General features: G+C 38.6%; 1 protein-coding gene across 2 annotated transcripts in view; it reads left to right on the forward strand.

Annotated features, from left to right (window-relative positions):
* Positions 1-252: 252 nt before the first annotated feature.
* LOC105477914 (protein kinase D1) overlaps positions 253-20,990 on the forward strand; it is a 373,044-nt gene continuing 352,306 nt past the window's right edge. For both annotated transcript variants that reach the window (XM_011734785.3, XM_011734786.3), the window contains exon 1: positions 253-852. In XM_011734785.3, coding sequence (XP_011733087.2) covers positions 589-852 — 264 coding nt within the window. In that variant the 5' untranslated portion in view covers positions 253-588. The remainder of the gene's footprint in view (positions 853-20,990) is intronic.

The following is a 20,990-nucleotide window of genomic DNA, read 5'->3' on the forward strand; positions in this document are numbered from 1 at the left end:
ACTGGAGTCCCTGCAGGGAGGGAAGGGCCGCTCCTGCCGAGGCGGCTCCGAGCCCCGCCACTCGGTCCTATCCCGGCTCGCGGAGGCTCAGGCCTCGGGAACTGCGGGCGTAGGGGGCGGCGACCGGGCACCCTACGGCCACTGCTCCTGCGACTCCCGCGCCCGCCGGGTGGTGGCTCCGCAGTGCCCGCCCCCAGCTCCCCTTCCCCGCCCCTCACGCCCCCGCCCGGCGCTCTGGCCGCGCCGACCCGCCGCCCCGTCCTTCCGAGCGCGCCAGGCGGCAGCTTCTTGGCGGCGGCGGCGGCACCTCCCCCGCGCCGGCGGCCCCGCGCCGGCGGCCGCGCTCCGGGCCGCAGAGTCCTCCCGCCTCGGCCATTTTCCCTCCTCCCCATCTCCTCCCCTCAGTCCACTCCCCTCCTGATCCTCATCCCCTCGCCCTCCCCCCGCGCGGGGACTTTTCCGGAAAGTTTTTATTTTCCGTCTCGGCTCTCGGAGAGAGAAGCTCCTGGTTCAGCCGCTGCAAAACTTTTCGGCTGCCGCGCCGCCGGCCCCCGCCCTCGGCTGCCCGGCCCCGCGCCCCGCTGAGCGATGAGCGCCCCTCCGGTCCTGCGGCCGCCCAGCCCCCTGCTGCCCGTGGCGGCAGCCGCTGCGGCAGCTGCCGCCGCACTGGTCCCAGGGTCCGGGCCCGGGCCCGCGCCTTTCTTGGCTCCCGTCGCGGCCCCGGTCGGAGGCATCTCGTTCCATCTGCAGATCGGCCTGAGCCGTGAGCCAGTGCTGCTGCTGCAGGACTCGTCTGGGGACTACAGCCTGGCGCACGTCCGCGAGATGGCTTGCTCCATCGTCGACCAGAAGGTAAGTCGCCGCGCCGTTGCCAGCCCGGCGCCTCCCCGCGGCGCAGGGGGCGCTGCCCAGCTGGCCCTCTCTGCGCCAACTTTCCGGCTCCCGGGGCTCGGCCGGCCGCCAGCCTCGTCGGCGCTCTGGAAGCGACTGGCCCCGCCGCGGCTGGACGCCCGCAGCCCGAGGCACTGCGCTCGCTGTTGCTCATCCTCCTCTCGCCCCATCTTCCTCTATTCACCGATTTGTCTCCAGTCCGCCTACTCCTCACCCATTTCCATCCTTCTCATGACAATTTCCAGGTATCTTGCCCTTTCCTCGCCGCGCCCCTCCTTGTCCTTGAGACTTCCCAGTTTTCTTCTCCTCTGTCCCCTTCCCCTATGGACCCTGGACCAGCGCATTCCTGGTGCCGGAATCCTACTTCCTGCACCAGAGTGCCCCTGGAATGGCCTGGAGACAAGAAATTTCTCACCTGTCAGCTAAACTGACCAGGACTGCAGCTACCCAAGGCCCTGTCATCTTTTAGTTCCACCTCTGTATGAACATGGAAACACATTTTCCAACGACAAAACCTGAAAGTTGCAACCTTCCTATTTTTCATTCCCGGGATGCTGATAGTAGGACGTTGAAGTGGTGGGGGTGATGTCCAGGAACATCCCAAGGCTGGCTGTGCCCTTAAGTTTGAGGCTGTGGGGCTCTGGACAGCGGCCACTCAAGGCAGGTTGGAAGAAGGGCCGTTATCTGGGGCCAGGCCACCCCCGGAGGAGACTCAGTCCAGTCACCACTGTTTACAGTTGCAATTTGGATTTTCAGGTTGCCTCTGGAGCTATCCAGAGGGATGTTGCATGGAAGGGGGTGATACAGATGTGAGGGAGAGGGGGCCATGGCGCCAGTCTTCTTAGTGTAAACAGCCAGCGTTTCAGGGGGTGGAGACAGAGGTCTCTAAAGGTGCTGAATTTTTCAGCCCTGGAGGACTGGCTAGCACTCCTTTTGCTTTCCAATTATCACTTGAATAATCATGAATTGCTTTCTTTAAACTATGTGTAACAGAGTTTGCTAAACCTTGAGGGTTGTGAGTTGCGGCACTGAGCACAGGGATGTTAAAAACCCCAGGTGGAAAAAAATAACCGATCTAGAAAGTTGTGAAAGTTCTAGACTAAGGTAACAATGAGTGCCAGGAATTTATTTATGGAACTTTACTTTTATATTACGGGTAATGTCAACTGTTTGCAACTTCGAAGAAAATGACACATTTTGTCTAATGCTGATGCAAGTCATATCATGCTCCTTTTCCACATCAGTATTGTGGAATGTCTATTGTGGGTAAGCAGGAGCACTCTCCTAGGCACTGTGAAAGCCTTGTATACAACCCTCTCCATTTGGATGCAGACCAGTTAATTAAACAGCAATGCTTCATAACCACATATACAATGTACAATAAAATTTCTCAAAAAGCAAAGGTAATTCTGTACAATTTTAACTTTTCTAAATTCTAAAGCAAGTGATGTAGTGTCAGAGAATATTCAAATTGGGTCAAAGTAATATTGATAGACTTTGTTTTGACCAGCTTGAATTCTCCCTCCTCCCCGCCCCCAACTTCCTTATGGAGTTCAGGATGGAGAGACTGATCCATGGCTCAAGAGGTTTGGTAGTGGGATTTTAAAATGGAGGGTGAATTCCAGGTGTCTTGGAAGCTACCAAGAGGCGTGTTACATGGAGAGAGTGAGATGAGAGCAGAGGGAGAGGGACAGCAAGCACTTATGGAATGCAGCAGGCCTGAAGGTGGTGGCTGGGGTCTTTAAGGGAAGTACAGTTATGAAAAGGCCTTGAATTAAACTCAAATTGCGAGAAGCCTCAGTAATCTTTTCACAGCGACATCATACCAAGGACATCTGAAACATGGATTTGCTGTGTGGAGGTTTTAGAATGCCAAAAATGTTATGGCAGAAAGAGCACCAGAGTTCAGTCATGAGCAGTTGGAACATGAGCCAAGACTCTTGGGGGAGAGACCGGGAGAAATACTGGAAAGGGAAAACCATCAGCCCTGATAGGTGACTGATTTATAAGGGGAATCCTTTCCTTTTGTATTTGTTTTGGTAGTTTCTTCTGTCTCTCAAAGAAGTTTGAAAAGTTTGACTGTTTGGGATAGTTAAGGTAAAGATCTAACTCTGATTTTTTTTTTTTAAGGTTATAAAAAAGTTGGGGTTAGATTTATATATGTGAACTTGAGGCTTATTTATATACAGAATACTGTAAATAAATATATACTAGATAGTGTTTCTGGACAGAGGACTTTTTCAATTTCTCTATCATCTGTCATCTCTTTCAGAATATATTGCTATCCCAGCAGAAACAAAATTAAGACAGCTGAAGGTCCATCACAGGATACAGGGATCTCTGTGTGTTGTGACAGTAAGAATGGCAGAGTGTCAGTGTGGAGTTAAAGAAGTGGGAGGGAGTTCTTTTGTCTTTCATTTCAGTTTTTTTTTGAAGTCCTTTATGAGGATGTCAGCTATGAGGAAGGATGACAGGGGTTTGGGGAGTGGATGTTTCAGGAGAAAGCAGAGGATTTGAAATCATTTACAATTTACTATGTGGGCTGGAGTCATATGAAACTTACAGCAGAAGGTTCTCCTGATCTTTCTGAGTCTTCCACATCTGTTGTCTTAAATGTGTTAAGAAGTTTTTCATTCACTTTGTTCGGGAGCTCCCTAAATACTAACATAGATCATATGAGCATTGGAAATACTAGCTGACAGTTTCAGTAACATCATAGGACATTTCCTTTGAGATGAGCAACTGAGGTATACAAGGCTGTGTAAGTTTCCCTGAGAAACTCACCTCTAAATTATTATTGTTATTATTTAGAATTTAGAGTAGAGTTGTTCTCTATGTAGCAGACAAAATTAGACTTGAAACATTGTGATGGCATTTCAACAAAAAATATTTACTTAAATAACGTACCCTAAGTATATACTGACATATAAGTAAAGAATTATTTCTTTCATCTTCTAGTTTAGGTGAAAAATCTAGTCTTGCTTTTTGTATGTAACAATGTGTGGATATGTAATATGTTATTCTTTCTTTTTGAGAAGTATTGATCCAGGGTTTCATTTACATTATGTTTATTTATTTAGTTTGCAAGTGCGTGACATTGAAACCTGGTTGTATATAAAGATATGTATTCTGTTAGTTTACATGATTATTGTTTTCAGGAGGGTAAGAAATAATATAATTAACTTCACTTTGAAACACTGTTACTTTCTACTATCAAAGAAACCTTGAATATATAGACTGAGGAGGAATTGTTTTAAAGCAAGGAAAAAAATTCCAGAGGAAGAGCTAGTTTGGTTTCATAGTACATCATCTACCTACCTACCACACAAACAAACACACACACATACTTTTTTTTTTTCAAATGAGCAGTGTTACTTTAGGGATGCTTGATGCAATTAATATGACTGTTCATTTTGGCTGTTACCTTATTAGAAAGACGACTGATATTTTACTCTTAAATGTACTTTAATAGAGTAATAGCATTTGTAAGACTCCTGGCATATAGTTTCACTTTTCAGAATCATCTTTTGGCCAAAGAAATTTAACAGTGAGATTTTAAGTAGATAGCTCACTAAAGAAGTAAGGTTAGTGTCTTGGTTTGAAAGTAGCGTTACTTTGCTTGTAATTGTTTCACTTTAATTATATTATACATTGTTTTCTTAATAGTTGTGGTGTTATTTTTCTCTTTATTACTAATTTTAGATACTCCACACATTCCATATAGATTGAGAAAGCCGAAAGTAATTAGGTGCTTGACCAATCCAACTTCCCTGGACCAACAAACTCCTTTTAAGCTAATGATCGTCTTTGGGGCTTAGGTGTATATATTTTTATTCTGATTGTATAATTGACTATATTATATGTCTACTGATTTCTGATTTAATGATGAAGTATAGACTTTGTCATTTTACTGTGATTCTTTTTTTTTTTTAGACAGGGTCTTACTCTCTTGCCCAGGCTGGAGTGCGGTAGCACAATTACAACTCAGTGTAGTCTCGCCCTCTGGGCTTAAGTGATCCTCTCACCTCAGCCCCTTGAGTAGCTGGGTCTACAGGTGTGGGCGACCATGCCTGGCTAATTTTGAAATTTTTAGTAGAGATGGTATTTTGCCATATTGCCCAGGCTGGTCTGGAACTCCTGGGCTCAAGAGGTCCTCCGACCTTGGCCTCCCAAAGTGCTGGGATTTAAGGAATCCCATTGGGTATGAGCCACTGGGCCTGGCCTATTAAGTGATTCTTAAGTAATATAATTATAGTACTCTAATTTTATTTTTATTATTTAATTTTTTGAGATAAGGCACAGACTACAAGTACAGTGCACAATCATAGCTCACTGCAGCCTCAGATGCCTGGCTAATGTGATCCTCCTGCCACAGCGTCCCAAGCGTTTGGGACTACAAGTGTGTGCCACCACATCTGGCTAATTTTAAAAATTTTTCTATAGAGACAATGTCTTACTATGTTGCCCAGGCTGTTCTTGATTTCCTGGCCTCAAGTGATCCTCCCACTTCAGCCTCCCAAAGTGCTGGGATTACAGGCATGAGTCTCTGTGCCCTGCCTGTATTTTTAAAATTTAAATTTCTTTTCAGGTTTAAGAATGTCACAGGATTATATTTTGGAACTGTATATTATATATGTATTTATGTATTGCAAATGTGGAATATATATGTAGTAGATTATCTATGTTTAACTATATTTTAAAGAGCTTCATTATCCTTGTATAACCTCCAGATGCTGAAGTTTTTTTTTATATTTTGTATTATAGACTGCAAAAAACGAGGGCTCAACACATATCTCACAATCCCAAATAGAAATTCTGCTTTATATTTTTCTATCAATTCACATACTTATAAACCTTTTTTAAATAGGTATATACTATTTGACAGTTTTCACAAGAATATCCTGTAAGACTGTGAAGTTAAAACCATTAAGCCTTGTAGTCCTCGGGCTGGGAAGAATTGGATGATTGGCTCATTTGATAAAAGCATGAATTCATTTGGGCCTTTGGATTCAGAATTGAGATCAATCTGAAAGAGTAAAAGTACACTGTGTATGGTGGTGGTGGCGGTTACTGGAATATTATTAGTAAGATTTAAAAACTTGCCCCAGAAGACCATACTTCATGACTGTGCTGTTCATTTTGACCAGGCTCCTATCATAGCTTTTATGGGAGATTTATAACTTTATTTTCTAATGATTATTACCTTTTTTGTGAGATGATTGTATATAAGTCTTCACTAATTTATTTATGAATAACTGTTAATGACCTTACTAGAGAATACAGAACATTTGTAAGTCGATGAATGTGTATTTGTGACATCTAGGATTACTTTAAGGTTTAAAGACAATATGTGTAACATATTACACATACTGCTTGGTAAATATGTACATGATAAATGCTGTTATTGACTAAAGCTTAAAGCTCTATAGACTAGCATACTGTCTTATTAACAAAAGAAATTTTTATTTATTATCTTATTCTTATCTCAATGTATAATTAAAATTATAATATTAAACAAGCAATATGGCTGTAAGGCCCAGGTGACATCTTTTTCCTGCCCTCTGTATCAGGGCAAATCTTAGAAGTAGTTATGTTTTGAAACAGTTTCTCAAATCTCAACCTGTCAGCATTCCTTAAGGACTAATCTAATTATTATTACATGAAAGACACATTTGCTGATAAAAGCAAAGCATATTTTCATTGCTTTTTATTATTTTTGACAGAAAGATGATTTAACTCCTTTTCAATTACAAGTGCAATGTCAATGGTGTTTCACTTGATTTTTAAAAAAGGAAATAAAATAGATGATGGTGCGGCCTTTGGGAACACAGTTCAAAATTCTGGTTCTCAAGACCAAAACTGAAAGCTTATTTGCAGATCATCGCTTAATACATGAGAAGGAAGGTGCTTGGAAATGACTTGGGGGGATTGCAATTCTGTGTCATGCTAACATCTAGAGGTTGTTTGCTAAATTGTTCCATCTGATGATAGCTAATATAACATAATTGGTTATGCATATGCAGAAATGTCATATTGAGATGAGAAGGCAAATTTACTGGGAAACAGTTGAGTTATCAGTTTGGCTAAGCCAATCACAAGTCTTTTTTAGATATTCCCGCTAACTACCACTTATCTCTCATGGAACTCCACGCCCCATTATAAAACCTTTAGAAAACCACAATCAGTAATTATTTATAAATATTTTAAGGAAGAGTGTAATGGATAATTACATGAAACTGTGTGTGTGTGTGTATGTGTGTGTATTAGACTGGAATCATTGAATAAGCTCTCAAACTATGCCAAAAAACTAGTATAATGATCAAGATTGCAAGGCTGGACTCAGACTGTTAGAAGTTGGTAGAATGCAGTCTTATAGATGTTGATGGTAACATGAAGTTTCTTTCCTTGCTTTGTTTTTATATTTGTTTGCTTTGATTTATGTATAACGGTAATTAATCTTTGACCTCTGATCTTGCACTATCACCTTGTTTAATGTGAAAGATCTAAACCCAAATGTGGAAATAGAGATAAAAATATAGGGTGTTTTTTTAATAATAAAAGATACTACTCATCTTTTAGTTTTCCCAGGATTACTTTAGAGTGATTTTGAAAATGTGATTTCAATTTCTTAAATCTTTCCTTATTGTTGGAATATGTTGGAACAAAACAAGACAAGCCCTCACCCTCGCCCTCGCCCTCTCCCTATCCCTCTCCTTCCTCCCTCCCTCCCTCCCTCCCTCCCTCCCTCCCTCCCTCCCTCCCTCCCTCCCTCCCTCCCTCCCTCCCTCCCTCCCTCCCTTCCTTCCTTCCTTCCTTCCTTCCTTCCTTCCTTCCTTCCTTCCTTCCTTCCTCAGGGTCTTACTCTAGTCACTCAGGCTGGAGTACAGTGGCACAGTCTGAGCTCACTGCAGCCTCAACTTCCCAAGCTCAGGTGATTCTCCCACCTCAGCCTCCCAAGTAGCTGAGACTACAGGTATGTGCCACCATGCCTGGATGATTTTCTATATTTTTATTAGAGACAGGGTTTTCCCATGTTGCCAGGATGGTCTTGAACTCCTGCATTCAAGTGACCCACCTGCTTCGGCCTCCCAAAGTGCTAGGATTACAGGCATGAGTCGCTGCGCCCGGCCTCATTTCCCTCTTTCTATTGATAGAATTTAGATACAAAGAAAATGGTGATTTTGCATACAGCTATTCAAAAAATTTTTTTATCTATAAGAATATGAGATATTTCCCACAGGAATTCTTTTAATACTATCAACCAAATATTTTTGTACCGTTAAAAACCAATTGTGATAGCACCACTTGAAGTTATTTGGCAGCAGAGAAATTCACATCATTCTGTTTCTTTCTTTTTCTGGTCTCACCTAGAAAAACAGATCATTAAATATACCGAGTCTTCAATTATATGGCCACTATGGCTGTTATGGAATATCATGTAATTTGAATAGTTAAGAATTGGTATAAAAACAATGCATTTTCAGACAAATTTCGCCTGTCCAAATCTACAGTTTCCTGTGTAGAAGTTTCTTCCAAAGTTATGAAAGGTTTTATTTGGCTTAAGCCAGACAATTGATATAGTAGCTTAGCAATGTTGGCAAACATGAAACTTAGATTTTAAAATATGCAATCACACAGGAATTTTGTTCAACTTATTTTGGTGAAAAGGAAAAAAATATACACCCTTCACTAGTTCATTGGCATCTATTCTGACTACACTGATTGATGAGGAACTAGTGAATTTATTGCTTGTTTTTAGGCACAATTTCAGGAATTTCTGAATGCTTCTCTCCTTATTTGTCAGCAGCCACTTTTCCCCACATGTATTATAAAATGGTTGAAAAGTATTAATTGAGTAATGAAAATTTGAATGTAAAGTATGAATGTGCATGATACCTGGTGTTGTTGATAATTAGTTTGATTTTTTTCCTACGCTCAATGTTCTTATAGTTAGGTGATTCTCTCAACCTGAGCAATTGCTCAGTATAAGGTGAAAATATTAAAGAGATTGCTTATTTGCAGTTACGTAAATATCCACTGCAATGATGAGCATTTGTATTTTTCAGTTTGTTTGGTTCCGTATCAATTCTGGATAGGAGTGGCATGTTATACAGCCTTTTGTGAAAGTATTGACATTATTTCACACAATGTCTTGTACAGTCAGAGAGATTGGGGAGGAGAGGACTGAAGGGGGAGTTAAAAACTAGAAATAAAGAATCGAGTGGTAAATTGAAAAGGCCAGAAAAGTGGAACATTAGATTAAAGGGTTACCACTTGTATTATGGCAAGTATTTTAGCTACTGTGGGCAGCTGAACATTGAGATCTAATGGTTAGCACCATCTGAAAAGATATTCAGAAGCTTCCTAATCAAATTGTACATATGGTACATATTCTTGGTGTCATTGGGATCATAATAAGTAAGTGGTGTTTTTATACTTTTGTAAATTAGTATTTGATATTTTCATAGTTCTGACTGTCTGAATTACCTGTCTCACATTGAGTTCCCTTTTTAACACTGCAGGTGATCCTACAAGATTCTTTCTCCCTCCCCAGCATTATTAAGGTATAATTTACTAATAAAAATTATATATACTATGATATATGATGTAATATTTTGATATATGTATGCATTGTGCGGTGATTAAATCAAGCTAATTAACATGTCCATCATCTCACAGACTTATCTTTTCTTGTGTGTGTGGTGAGAACATTTAAAATCTACAGTCAGGCAATATATTATTTCCTGCTTTGAAAAAATCAATTTTGGGGTACTAGGCTTAGTACCTGGGTGACAAAATAATCTGTACAGCCTCCCATGACACAAGTTTACCTATATAACAAAACTGTACATGTACCCCTGAAACTAAAAGTTAAAAAAATCTATTTTTTACTAAAAAAAAATCTACAGGTATGTAGCATTGCTGTAATCATACTCTTCAGTTCATAGCACATAGTTTTCATCAGTCCAAGTAAGGATCCTATTGTGTTATGTTTCATTATTTATTTTCAACCAGGCATTGGAAGAACTGTGGTATATGTATGAAGTATTATATATTGACAGTTGAAGCTTGTTTCAGTATACAGAATTTTCACAAGATAATAGATGGTTAAGATGAAATTAAAAGAGTATTCAGCATTTTAAATAAAGAGCTGTATCTCTTTTCTTTTTTTTTTTTTTTTGAGACGGAATCTCGCTCTGTCGCCCAGGCTGGGGTGCAGTGGCGCGATCTCGGCTCACTGCAAGCTCCGCCTCCCGGGTTCACGCCATTCTCCCGCCTCAGCCTCCGAGTAGCTGGGACTACAGGCGCCCGCCACCACGCCCGGCTAGTTTTTTGTATTTTTAGTAGAGACAGGGTTTCACCATGTTAGCCAGGGTGGTCTCCATCTCCTGACCTCGTGATCCACCCGCCTCAGCCTACTAAAGTGCTGGGATTACAGGCTTGAGCCACCGCGCCCGGCCTGTATCTCTTTTCTTTTTCATAAACAATGGAATAAAAATAATCTGAATATAATCAAATTCTAACTTGATATGTCACAAACAGAAACATATTTCTACATCGAATAAAATAATGTGTTCAAATATGAAATCCATGTATCATTAAATGAGCTTGCTGTAAATGGCTTAAGCTGACTTTTGATAGGAATTTTTTTGCTTGAAATTTATTCATCGACATTTATGTTGATGTAAATTTCAAATTTTCTTAAAAACAAAAGCACTTTTCATTAATTATTAATAAAGATTAATCTGTTAGGTTAAAGTGTTAATCAAAATTTTTAAACTGTCAGTTTTGTACATACCAAAAATACAGAGCCTTTTCCTCGGTTGTCTAAATCCATCGTATTAATGACACAATAATTACGGGATGATTATGGAACTGTTTCTTTGTTTTGGGTGAATGACTAGCTAGAGAGAGACCAGGGATTCAGTTCTAGTTGAGGTGCTAGAATTAAGTTCCAAAGACTTGATTAAATTAGATCATTTATCAATAGTCGAATGTTTATTCAAGACCCTCTTTCTTAAGCTTTTTATCAATTAAGCATGACCATTTCCCCCCTCCCTTCTAACTCCTCATATTGTTGAGAAATGGAGGTAGGCTAGTGTTCTGGTAGGGCCTCTTGGATTGGACCAGGGAGTTCTTATCATTGCAAAAAGTGGCTATGTGCTTTTCATAGTGCTAGGAGATCATGGTTAGAATTTAGGGAGGAACACACTTAAGGCAGCGTTTGGCAGAGGGAGTAGGAGGAATTTGGAGACATTTAAGTGTGACTTCTTTGCCACAGGAAAAAGAGATTATTAAGATGAGACATGAGACTATTTCTTAGCCTACAGAAAGGTGAGGTCTACTGTCCATTTTGAGACATCTGTATAGTTCTGTGGTGCAAAGCTGGTATTATCTTTGTATTTAGCATCCTTGAAAGGCTTGGTCTGTGTCTCTAATATGGAAAGCTGCAAGTAAGAACATGGGTGTCCAACAAGAGTTGCAGTTATTTAGAGATTGGTTAGTGCAGTTAGACTGTCAGAACAGTAACACTAGAGGTTACAACCACTTGACCAAACAGCTGTAGCTTTTTCACCATTGTCAAAAGCAGGAAATTGTTGGGGAATGATATCAGTTAATCTTTGGTGATGACTTTGAATCAGTGGTGGTGAATAGACCTGAAACAGTGACAATAGGCAAAGTCTGCGGGCTTCTGAGATTCATGGCACCTGAGGGCAGAAAAGAACAGACAGCAAAGCTCTGACCTTCCTGTTCCTAGAGCCAGAAGAAATGGCCGCGCTAAATCACTTAGCGATAACAGTGGAAAGAGATCTTGGAGGTTGCTTTTTACAAGTGGAGTAGTCCTCTTTAGAAATTTTATGAGTGTCACATTTGAGCTCCGAGGGACAACTTCATGATGACCTGTCTGTAAGAATTTTGAAAAGCTTATCCCAGGAGACTTGGGTCGTGATAGACAAGGTTCCAGGGCCTCTTCTGGAAAATTCCGTGAGTAGCACCTTGAACTGGCAGTTTCTCTCACAGTACAATGGCCAGCAGAGGGGAGCCTCCAGGAACAAAACCTTCCTGACATTTACTTTGTGTGCCAATCTGTATCTTGGCTTTTCATTTGTCATTTCTGATTTTCACAGCAGCGCTTCGTTGTAGTAATTTTATCTGTTTTAAGGATGAGGAAAGTACAGGTTGGAGAGATTAAATTATTTACCTCAAGTCACATAGCTACTATGTAAAAAGCAGATCCTCCCAATACTTTATTCACTTGCTTGAAAGGCCATAGATTTGTACAAAGAGTTTGGAATTATCAGACAGTGGGAAGAAATTTAAATCTTCTTATTATGTTGGCTGAAATTTACTTAAAAATGCTTAAACTTTGACAATGTGGTATTATTGATTTATTGAAATTATTCCTTAGTCTAGAAGGCTTCCCTTGTCTGGAATTCACATCCCAATTAGTAGCCAGCTAGAATCCTAGTCACTTCGGAGGTCACTACTACAAGGATTCTCTTATTGGTGGCAAGATTCCCCCCACTTCCCACTCCTTCAGTATTTATAATCAATACAGCAAACATTAGAACTGGACTCTCATTGGGGAAATTAGTGAAATTCGAGAGATATTTTTATATCTCTTTTAGAGATACTAAATCTGCCTGTTTGGGAGATACTCCTCACCCTTGAGGAATCGTATGATCTATAATACGTCTAATTGTTAATTTTTTTTGAAATATATTTCTGTTTGTGTAGCAGAATTTGGTTTGGAATTTGCTTTTCTGGTAACAAAATTGTGGAGATAGCCAGTCCTTACCCACCTGGAAATTTTCAGATGCCACTGTCTTTATCCAAAGAAGTTAATTACCTTGTGTAATTGAATTGGCCTTCTTTCCAGTAAGATGTGGCCACCAAGTGTTTTGGAAGAAGAGATTATGGTAAGACCATATATTGATCATTGTGGTTCAAAATTAGTAGATGTAAAGAATTTTAGCTACCAGTATAAGTCAATGAATCTTTCTTGAATAGTATACTGATTCTGAGCAGGTTCTGAGAAAACAACTAAGGGTCCTTAAGAAAAGTGCCTTTCAGGGTTTGCTTTTCGTATTTATTTATTTAGAGATGGAGTCTCGCTCTGTCCCCCAGACTGGAGTGCAGTGATGTGATCTCAGCTCACTGTAACCTCCACCTACCAGGTTCGAGCAATTCTCCTGCCTCAGCCTCCTGAGTAGCTGGGATTACAGGCACATGCCACCACACATGGCTAATTTTTGTATTTTTCGTAGAGATAGAGTTTCACTATGTTGACCAGGCTGGTCTTGAACTCCTGACCTCAGGTGATCCACCCGCCTTGGCCTCCCAAAGTGCTGGGATTACAGGCATGAGCCACCGTGCCCGACCTACTTTCCTTTTAGAAGTAGTATTTGTGTTGTATATTTGCTAAGGGTCATTCTTCACAAATACGTATGTTTATTCTTTTAATAAAGTTTGTTTGCTTGCTTATTTTTTGTCAGTTGTGAATGAAGCCACTTGAAGGTAAACTTACTCCCACTTGTACATGATCAATCACAAGCTAAGTAGAAGTTTTCTTTCCACTTCAGTGGTTGAATTTAATTGTGAATTGCCTTGCATCCCTTCACATTGTCTGTGTGCAGGGCTAATGCCAACACTTACTTCCCTTGTAGACTAATTGTACTTTCCTCAAACTTGGTACAAAAATGTAGATACAAGTGTATATATATAGAGAGAGAGATGACTTGACCTAAAGCACATTCATAATTCAGTTCAATTCTAAGGATTCCTGCCCTGAATGAGTACTGAGCAGCATATAGTAAAGTAGTTTTCCCTAATGGTCTAGAAAGGTGCTTTTCTTTGATGCGTTTGGAACTTTAGAACTTTAGTACAATGGACAACTTCCATAGAGGCTTTTTGCACATGACTTACTGGTAGTGTCTTGGTAATGAAAAGGCAGCAGACATCTCCAGCTGTACTAGAGGTCTGAATTTACTAGATGTCTGTTAGTCAAGTACTGTGCCTTGTAAACTTTATCTTCAGATAACTCATGTCTAACTAGTTGGACACAGGGCATCAGTTGTTGCTTGAGTAGTAAGGCCAATCACTCATGCCTAACTTTCCTTTACCAGATTATAAGTACTCAGAAATAACTGATTAGCTTCAGAGCAACCTTTGTGACAGATGTTAATTTCATCTACTAATGTGGAATGTCAACTAGGATGTAGATCTTACAATATTTACATAAATCCAGTAGCTTCTGTACATTTTTGAAGAATGAAAAACTACATCTTACATGATTTTTGCTTTTTTTCAATTCTTTAAGAAGGTTAGGGAGCAAAGGTAAACACAGAGTGAGGATGGACTAATGGAGGGGAGTCGCTCTAATACACTAAATTAAATGGGCTGATCATATGCTCTGTTGTCCAGGACAGTCCCAGTTCCATGCCTGTTGTCCTAGAATTCTTTTAAATTGTATATTCACTCATAAAAACAAACGAGAAAGAAAAACAGAAAGAAAAACCTGAGTTAGGCAGACATTTTATTACCTTTTGGCCAAAAAACCTGTACATTTAAGGAGAAAGGTAAAATTTACATTTCATAGAAAGAGTCATCAAATCATGTATATTAACCATGTCATTTTGGGTAACTCTTCTAAATGATTCAAGCTAAAAACAAAAGCGAACACCCTACTTAGGTTATAATGTTATCCACTTTGAACAAATGTTTCTGTATAACTTTAAAAATGAAAAGACAACTAACATTTAGAATTCATTTCATAAGCTGATTGCTTAGATCTCACTTTGAATGTAATATATAAAGCAGTTTCAGTGCTCTTTTTCAACCAGTCAGCAATCCAAGATACTATAATAGTACATTTGTATCAAATAGCAAATAACTTTGAGTATTGTGGTATTACATACTAAATTGATTCTGGAAGTACATACTACCTTTATTAATTCAGCTAGTTAAACAGAAAAGCCTGCTTTGAAGCTTTAGCATAAAGTGCTCTTGGCAGTCATGACAAAGGCAAAATACATGGACTTAGATGCAGAAGGGTGACACTGTTTATCATAGTTTCAAGTTGTACTTTATTGTGTTCTTTTCACTGGAGAAAATATGGTTGGCAAAAAATGGAGGAACACTATATACAGATGTCTTTGGTTATTTAGAAAATTTTTTATTTAAAAAATAAGTAGGCAAATAAGAGAGATAAAATTTTGGAAGTTGTATTGTCCCAAAATAAGAATGTATGGACTGTAGTGCATATTTGCTTAAGATGTTCAGAGTCATGGTCTGGGTGAAGCAGATATATGAGTTATACCTATTACTCTATACTTGGTTTCTGTTGATGAATATACTGTTGAAGTAATGTTAAGAATTGTAGGTTTGGAAGTCATGATGTTGAATATTCTGTCTCTGAAAAATAATGCAAGTCAGGGGACTAAAGCCACTTGAATAGGAACTTGATTTAATCATTCCTGTTTAGAATTTTCTCCACATAGAAAATCATAGACTTTTATACTTTAATTAAATAATTGGGTTTTTTTTTTTTAAATTACAAAATTACAATTTGTGGTAGGCTAAATAATGACGCTCCAAGATGTCTACATCCTAATCCCTGGAACCTTTGAATGTTACCTTATAGGTCAAATGGAACTTTGTAGATGTTGTTAAGGATTTTGAAACAGGGAGATTATACTGTGTTATCCAGGTGGGTCCAGTCCAGTCACATGAGACCTTAAAAGTGGACAGTTTTCCTAGTTAGGTCAGACAGATGAATATGAAGAGCAGAAGTGATTCAAAGAATGAGAGAGATTCAGTACCCTTTTGCTGACTTTGCAGATGAAAGAAATGGGCCATGAGCCAAGGAATGCTGAGGTCCCTGTAAGAGGAAAGCAGGAGGAGTTAGAGTCATGTAGTAGGAGATGTGACAACAGAAACAAGATGTTGGAGTTATTTGAGGAGTAGCTCATGAGCCAAGGAATGTAGGAAAAGCTAGAAGCTGAAAAAGGCTAGAAAAGGTTTCTTCCTTCCAGAAGGAACCACATTTTGACTTTTGTCTAGAGAAACTGATTTGGACTTCTGATCTCCAAAACAGTAAGATAATAAATTTTTGTTTAGTAAAGTCATCAAGTTTGTGGTAATTTGTTACAGCAACAGTAAGAAACTAATATGCCACACTCATTGCAGAAAAGGTGAGAAATTCAGATAAGCCCCAAAATGGATCAGACTACTCAGAGTTAAACATAGTTAATATTTTGGTGGATATCTTATTTTTTTTCTGTAAGCAAATATGCTCATCCAAATTCAAATATGCTTTTATTTGCTCTTTTTATTTGATACTTCTATGTCAGTTTTGAAATATAAAATGTTTAGTGCCCTTGGGGATAGTTTTGTGTGAAGAAAAGACTTCAGATATGTACATTGGTTTTAGAATTTAGTATTCAAGTTATTAAACTTGTAGGTTCAGATGTTACTTCTTAATCTTTCTAGTAGAACTTAAAAATATAAATTTTAATAAGTCTAGCAGATTTGAATAACCACACTTAAGAATCTTTGAAGAATTACGGTATCCTTTATGAACTTAATTATTAAATGCTTTCAAACATTTGAAATTGCACTTCTAAATTTAAGATATTTGATTTCCTTTAAATACTTCAATCATCTGCTTGATAAACTTTATACGTTCTTAAGTAGTCCTTACACAGCTAATAAATTAAACATAAGTATTGTAAAGTTTAAGTTTTTTAATATTCCGATACCATACACACAAGCCAAAGTTAATTACTTAATCATATGTATATAGTATGCACAAAAGTATTAATATTATGGTTTTGATTCTCTTAAACTTCTCTATGTTTAATTTCAAACCTTCCCATGTTTGAAAGATATTTTTTTCACCTGTGAAATAATTGTGTGATTCCACACAATTTGTGGAGTTCCCCTCTCACCTTCTCATATAATTTTGCAGTTGTCTTCTTGGCTCAATTAAAGTTGCATAAACACTAAAGCTTTTAGCTGGGACAAAGATTGGATTTTTGTGACAAGTATAGATCAATTCCACAGAACCCTATTTCTATCAGTGATTCTATCACTTCAAGAAAGGGGGTAATCATGTATCCCATATCCCTGGATTCCATTCATGTATTACCTCTTTGTCCTAACAAGTCTCAAATTCCTTCCTTGATTGATCACTTGATTGGATTTTTAATTCCTTTAGCTCTTAAGATAGGCAAATCTCTTTTTTATCTACATGAAAGACTATTGAACTTGATGAAATACTACACTTTCATAATCTTTCTTTCTCATAAGGCTATGCTAATTCTTATAGATATTAAGTGTGTGACTGAATGTTGGCAGTCTCTCAGGCTTTGTGAACCATCTAGTTACAACTCATAAGACCATTGTTCTTACTCAGTATCTTCCCCTGGAAATAAAAGAACACTCATGGCACCACTTTCTAGTGTCTAACTAGAATTGGTATATAGATTTATTGCAGTATATTTAACTTGTACCCTACTCTTTGAAATTTAGAATTCTATTTTTTTGTTTGTTTTTCTTTAAAATGTCCTTATGCATAAGCTGTAGCACATTTAAAAAATTTGTTGATGTAGGCCAGGTGCGGTGGCTCACACCTGTAATCCCAGCAGTTTGGGAGGCTGAGGCGGGCAGATCATGGGGTCAGAAGTTTGAGACCAGCCTGGCCAACATAGTGAAACCCCATCTCTACTAAAAATAGAAAAAATTATCCAGGCGTGGTGGCGGGCGCCTGTTATCCCACCTTCTCCGGAGGCTGAGGCAGAAGAATCTCTTGAACCTGGAAGGCGGAGGTCGCAGTGAGCCAAGATCATGCCATTGCACTCCAGCCTGGGTGACAGTGTGAGTCTCCGACTTGGAAAAAAAAAAAAAAAAAAATTTACTGATGTAATATGCATATTTAATTTCTTTTGATATTATCTGTTAATATTACTAAAATTAATTCCTGATATTAAATTGTAGCTTTTATTTCAGAATTATAATGATTCTTTGCTTTTTTCCGTTTGAAAAGTGCAAGTGCATAGGTTTTTTTTTTTTTTTTGCTTTGTCTTTACACAGAAAGATCAAGATGATGTAAGTACAAGAGGCAGAATAAACTGTTAGACTCAATAGCCAACACTTAAATGGATTATTGAGTAGACTACATATGAAATATATCCAACAGTTTCACAGTGAACAAATAAACTTTAAAACCACAGCCTTACACTTTCAACTTTCCTGCTCTTTAATAAGAACTGGCTTGATTTTTAAAAATATGTATCACATTTCACTTTGATCTTTTAAAAACAGTTTGGAAAATATACATCTTTATAAATGTTTAAGAAAATTCCATAAAACAATTCCTTAAAAGTAAAAAATTCCATTTTATTCTTATACAGTTTGTTCTACTCTGCAGAATTCTTTAGAAATCTGAAGTACAAATCATATTTTTAGACATAAATATGAATGTCATCTTTGACACGTCCATGTTTCACTAAAAGTCCAAAAGAAACAGTTGCTTGCTTATTGAATACTGTAGAGCTGTCTTTGGTAATCTGAAGTACGTTTTGATTGAGAAAACTTTGGTTTATACAAAAAGTTTCAGGATTATCTTTATTCAGTAAGTTTAGTAAGATTGGGTCAATCACACGAGAGTGTAAACATCACACGACCAGGGATCTTTGCCTATTTTTTTCACTGTTATATCTCAGGTATCCAGAACAGTGTTTGGCGCTGAGTGATTGAATGAATGATTTGTCTCATTATTTTCTAATTATGCCATTAGAAGCAGAATTATGTGGTCTGTGCATATAAAAATTAAGTGTTTTGTTATGCCTGGGCTATTTGCTTAGTAATTGCTCTTTTCTACCTTTGATCCATCATTATTATTCAAATAATTTTTAAAAGGATTTTGTGAGACAAGACGTAGCTAGGATTTTGTGATATTAGACATTACTGGAGAAAACAAACAAAAGCCCCGGAGATTTGGGTCTCTTCTGAGGACATGATATTCCTCTCCACTAACTAGGCCAAAGATTTAAAGATAGTGAAAGCCTTCCTTTCTGAAAACATTTTGTGGTAGGGCCTGAATAAATATTTGTTGAATTAAATTGAGTCTGGAACAGAAAGAGTCTTTTGTGGTTGTTAGTGCATACCTAGTTGAAATATTATGAAAAACATTTCAAGATTTTACTTGTCAAATCTCAGCCTAATTTACCTGTAGATTTTAAGAACATAATTATGCAAATAATAAAAAGTCTGACAAATAAAATATAGTGGTAAGAGAGACAGTGATGCAGAGGAAGCAATAAAGTCTTTGGAGAAAAACATCAGAAAATAACAGACTCACCCAATCACCCCATGTAAGGCTGGAAGTCTCTTTGTCATTGTTTGTTTTTTCTTCCCTGCTTCCCACTCACCTGTGAATTGAATTTGAGAAACTCAGATGGGCTGACAGGGAACATTCAGCAGAGTGGCCTCCAGCCGAGAACTTTTTAGTCACTTGTTTGGCTGTTTTGATGTGAGTCAGTGAGATTACAGTTTAAAAACATTTACCTTTTCCTTATTTCCTGTCAATTCATAACCTTAGTTACTTTAACTGTTTACATTTTACATCTCAGTTACTCTGCTCTGAATTTCTTAAGTCAGAGTTTAGCCCTTTTTTTTTTTCTTTAATTGATACAAGGTCTCACTCTGTCCAGGGGGTGCAATTGGTTCACTGCAGCCTTGACCACCTGGGCTCAAGCGATCTTCCCACCTCAGCATCCCAGTAGCTGGAACCACTGGAGCATACCACCATGCCCAGTTAATTTTTAAATTCTCTGTAGAGCTGGAGTCTCCCTGTGTTGCCCAGGCTGGTCTTGAACTCCTGGGCTCAAGTGATCCTCCTGCCTTGGCTTCCCGAAGTGCCGGGGTTACAGGCATGGCCTACTACACCCAGCCTAGATTTCAGCTTTTAAAATGACTTAAACTCAGGCTTATTTTAAAAAATCATTTTTATTTATACTTTCAATGCTTACTACATACTAGATGGTGGGTATTAAATTACATATCTATATCCATTTCTATGTGTGTGTGTTTATTGTCTTATTTTCTGGGATTTTTAAAAGCCTTTTTCTAACTTTAAAAATTTTCTCATTGATTTTAGCTCTTGACAATCCAGATTTACACCTCATGTGTTTTAAGTTTTCTGCCTTGCTGTTTTTATCTTTTTTTCTTTATAATTTATTTTCTCATGCAGTGTTTCAGCCTTCTCAGATATTCTTAAATGTCTCAGGGATACTCATGAGTTGACTTTCTCCAGAGTTATAAGTCCCGCTGGGTGTATATTATATTTGATTTTCTGGAACCCTGTTGCTCGTTAACATAACATTCAATTCTTGAATGATGAATCTGTGGTTTCCTAAATACATAACCACTGTGTTTTAAGCAAACAGTTGCGTGCTGTAAGCCTGAAGTGAGTGTAACTTCTGCAGTCACTCTTGAGGAGGGCTTCTCCCAGCCCTCGGTGCATGTCAATCATTCGTGGGAGTGGAACAGTAGTGATTTTCAGCCATGTTTCTAGTACTGTTTTTAAGCTGTCTTACTTTTAAGATACTTATTACAAGGCTGGTCAGTTTCCTTTCCTGACAAGGTTTTAGAAATAGATGAAGAAGCTGGTCAGAAGATGGTTATGCCAACTTGGATTTTCACAAATCAAAACTTTTTTTTTTTTCTGCTGGCAAATGGTTCAAGTTATCAAGTATATATTTTAGCTGGGCATTTTAAGAGTAGGCCTCTTGATATACAAAAAGCATTCCTCCTATTAATTTTTGGATTATAGACCATAGGACACCCACATTCATTGAGGTGCAGGGACATGGAAGACTAGAGTCCCTGCAGGGAAACTTGGTCAAATTTTAGGAATTGGTCCAAGTTCCAGCCCTCTTGATGATGTAGTGTGACTCTACCTTTCTCCTTCAAGAGTTTTATGTCTGACTTCTCTTTCATTTTTGGGGTGAGAGAGATGGAAACAATCCCCCCTGGTTTAGCACCAAGGCCTGGGAGAAGCCCTTCTCAGGGGTGACTGTAGAAGTTACACTCAT

The sequence above is a fragment of the Macaca nemestrina genome, chromosome 7 (assembly GCF_043159975.1).
Source record: "Macaca nemestrina isolate mMacNem1 chromosome 7, mMacNem.hap1, whole genome shotgun sequence".
In the NCBI taxonomy this organism is placed as follows: Eukaryota; Metazoa; Chordata; class Mammalia; order Primates; family Cercopithecidae; genus Macaca; species Macaca nemestrina.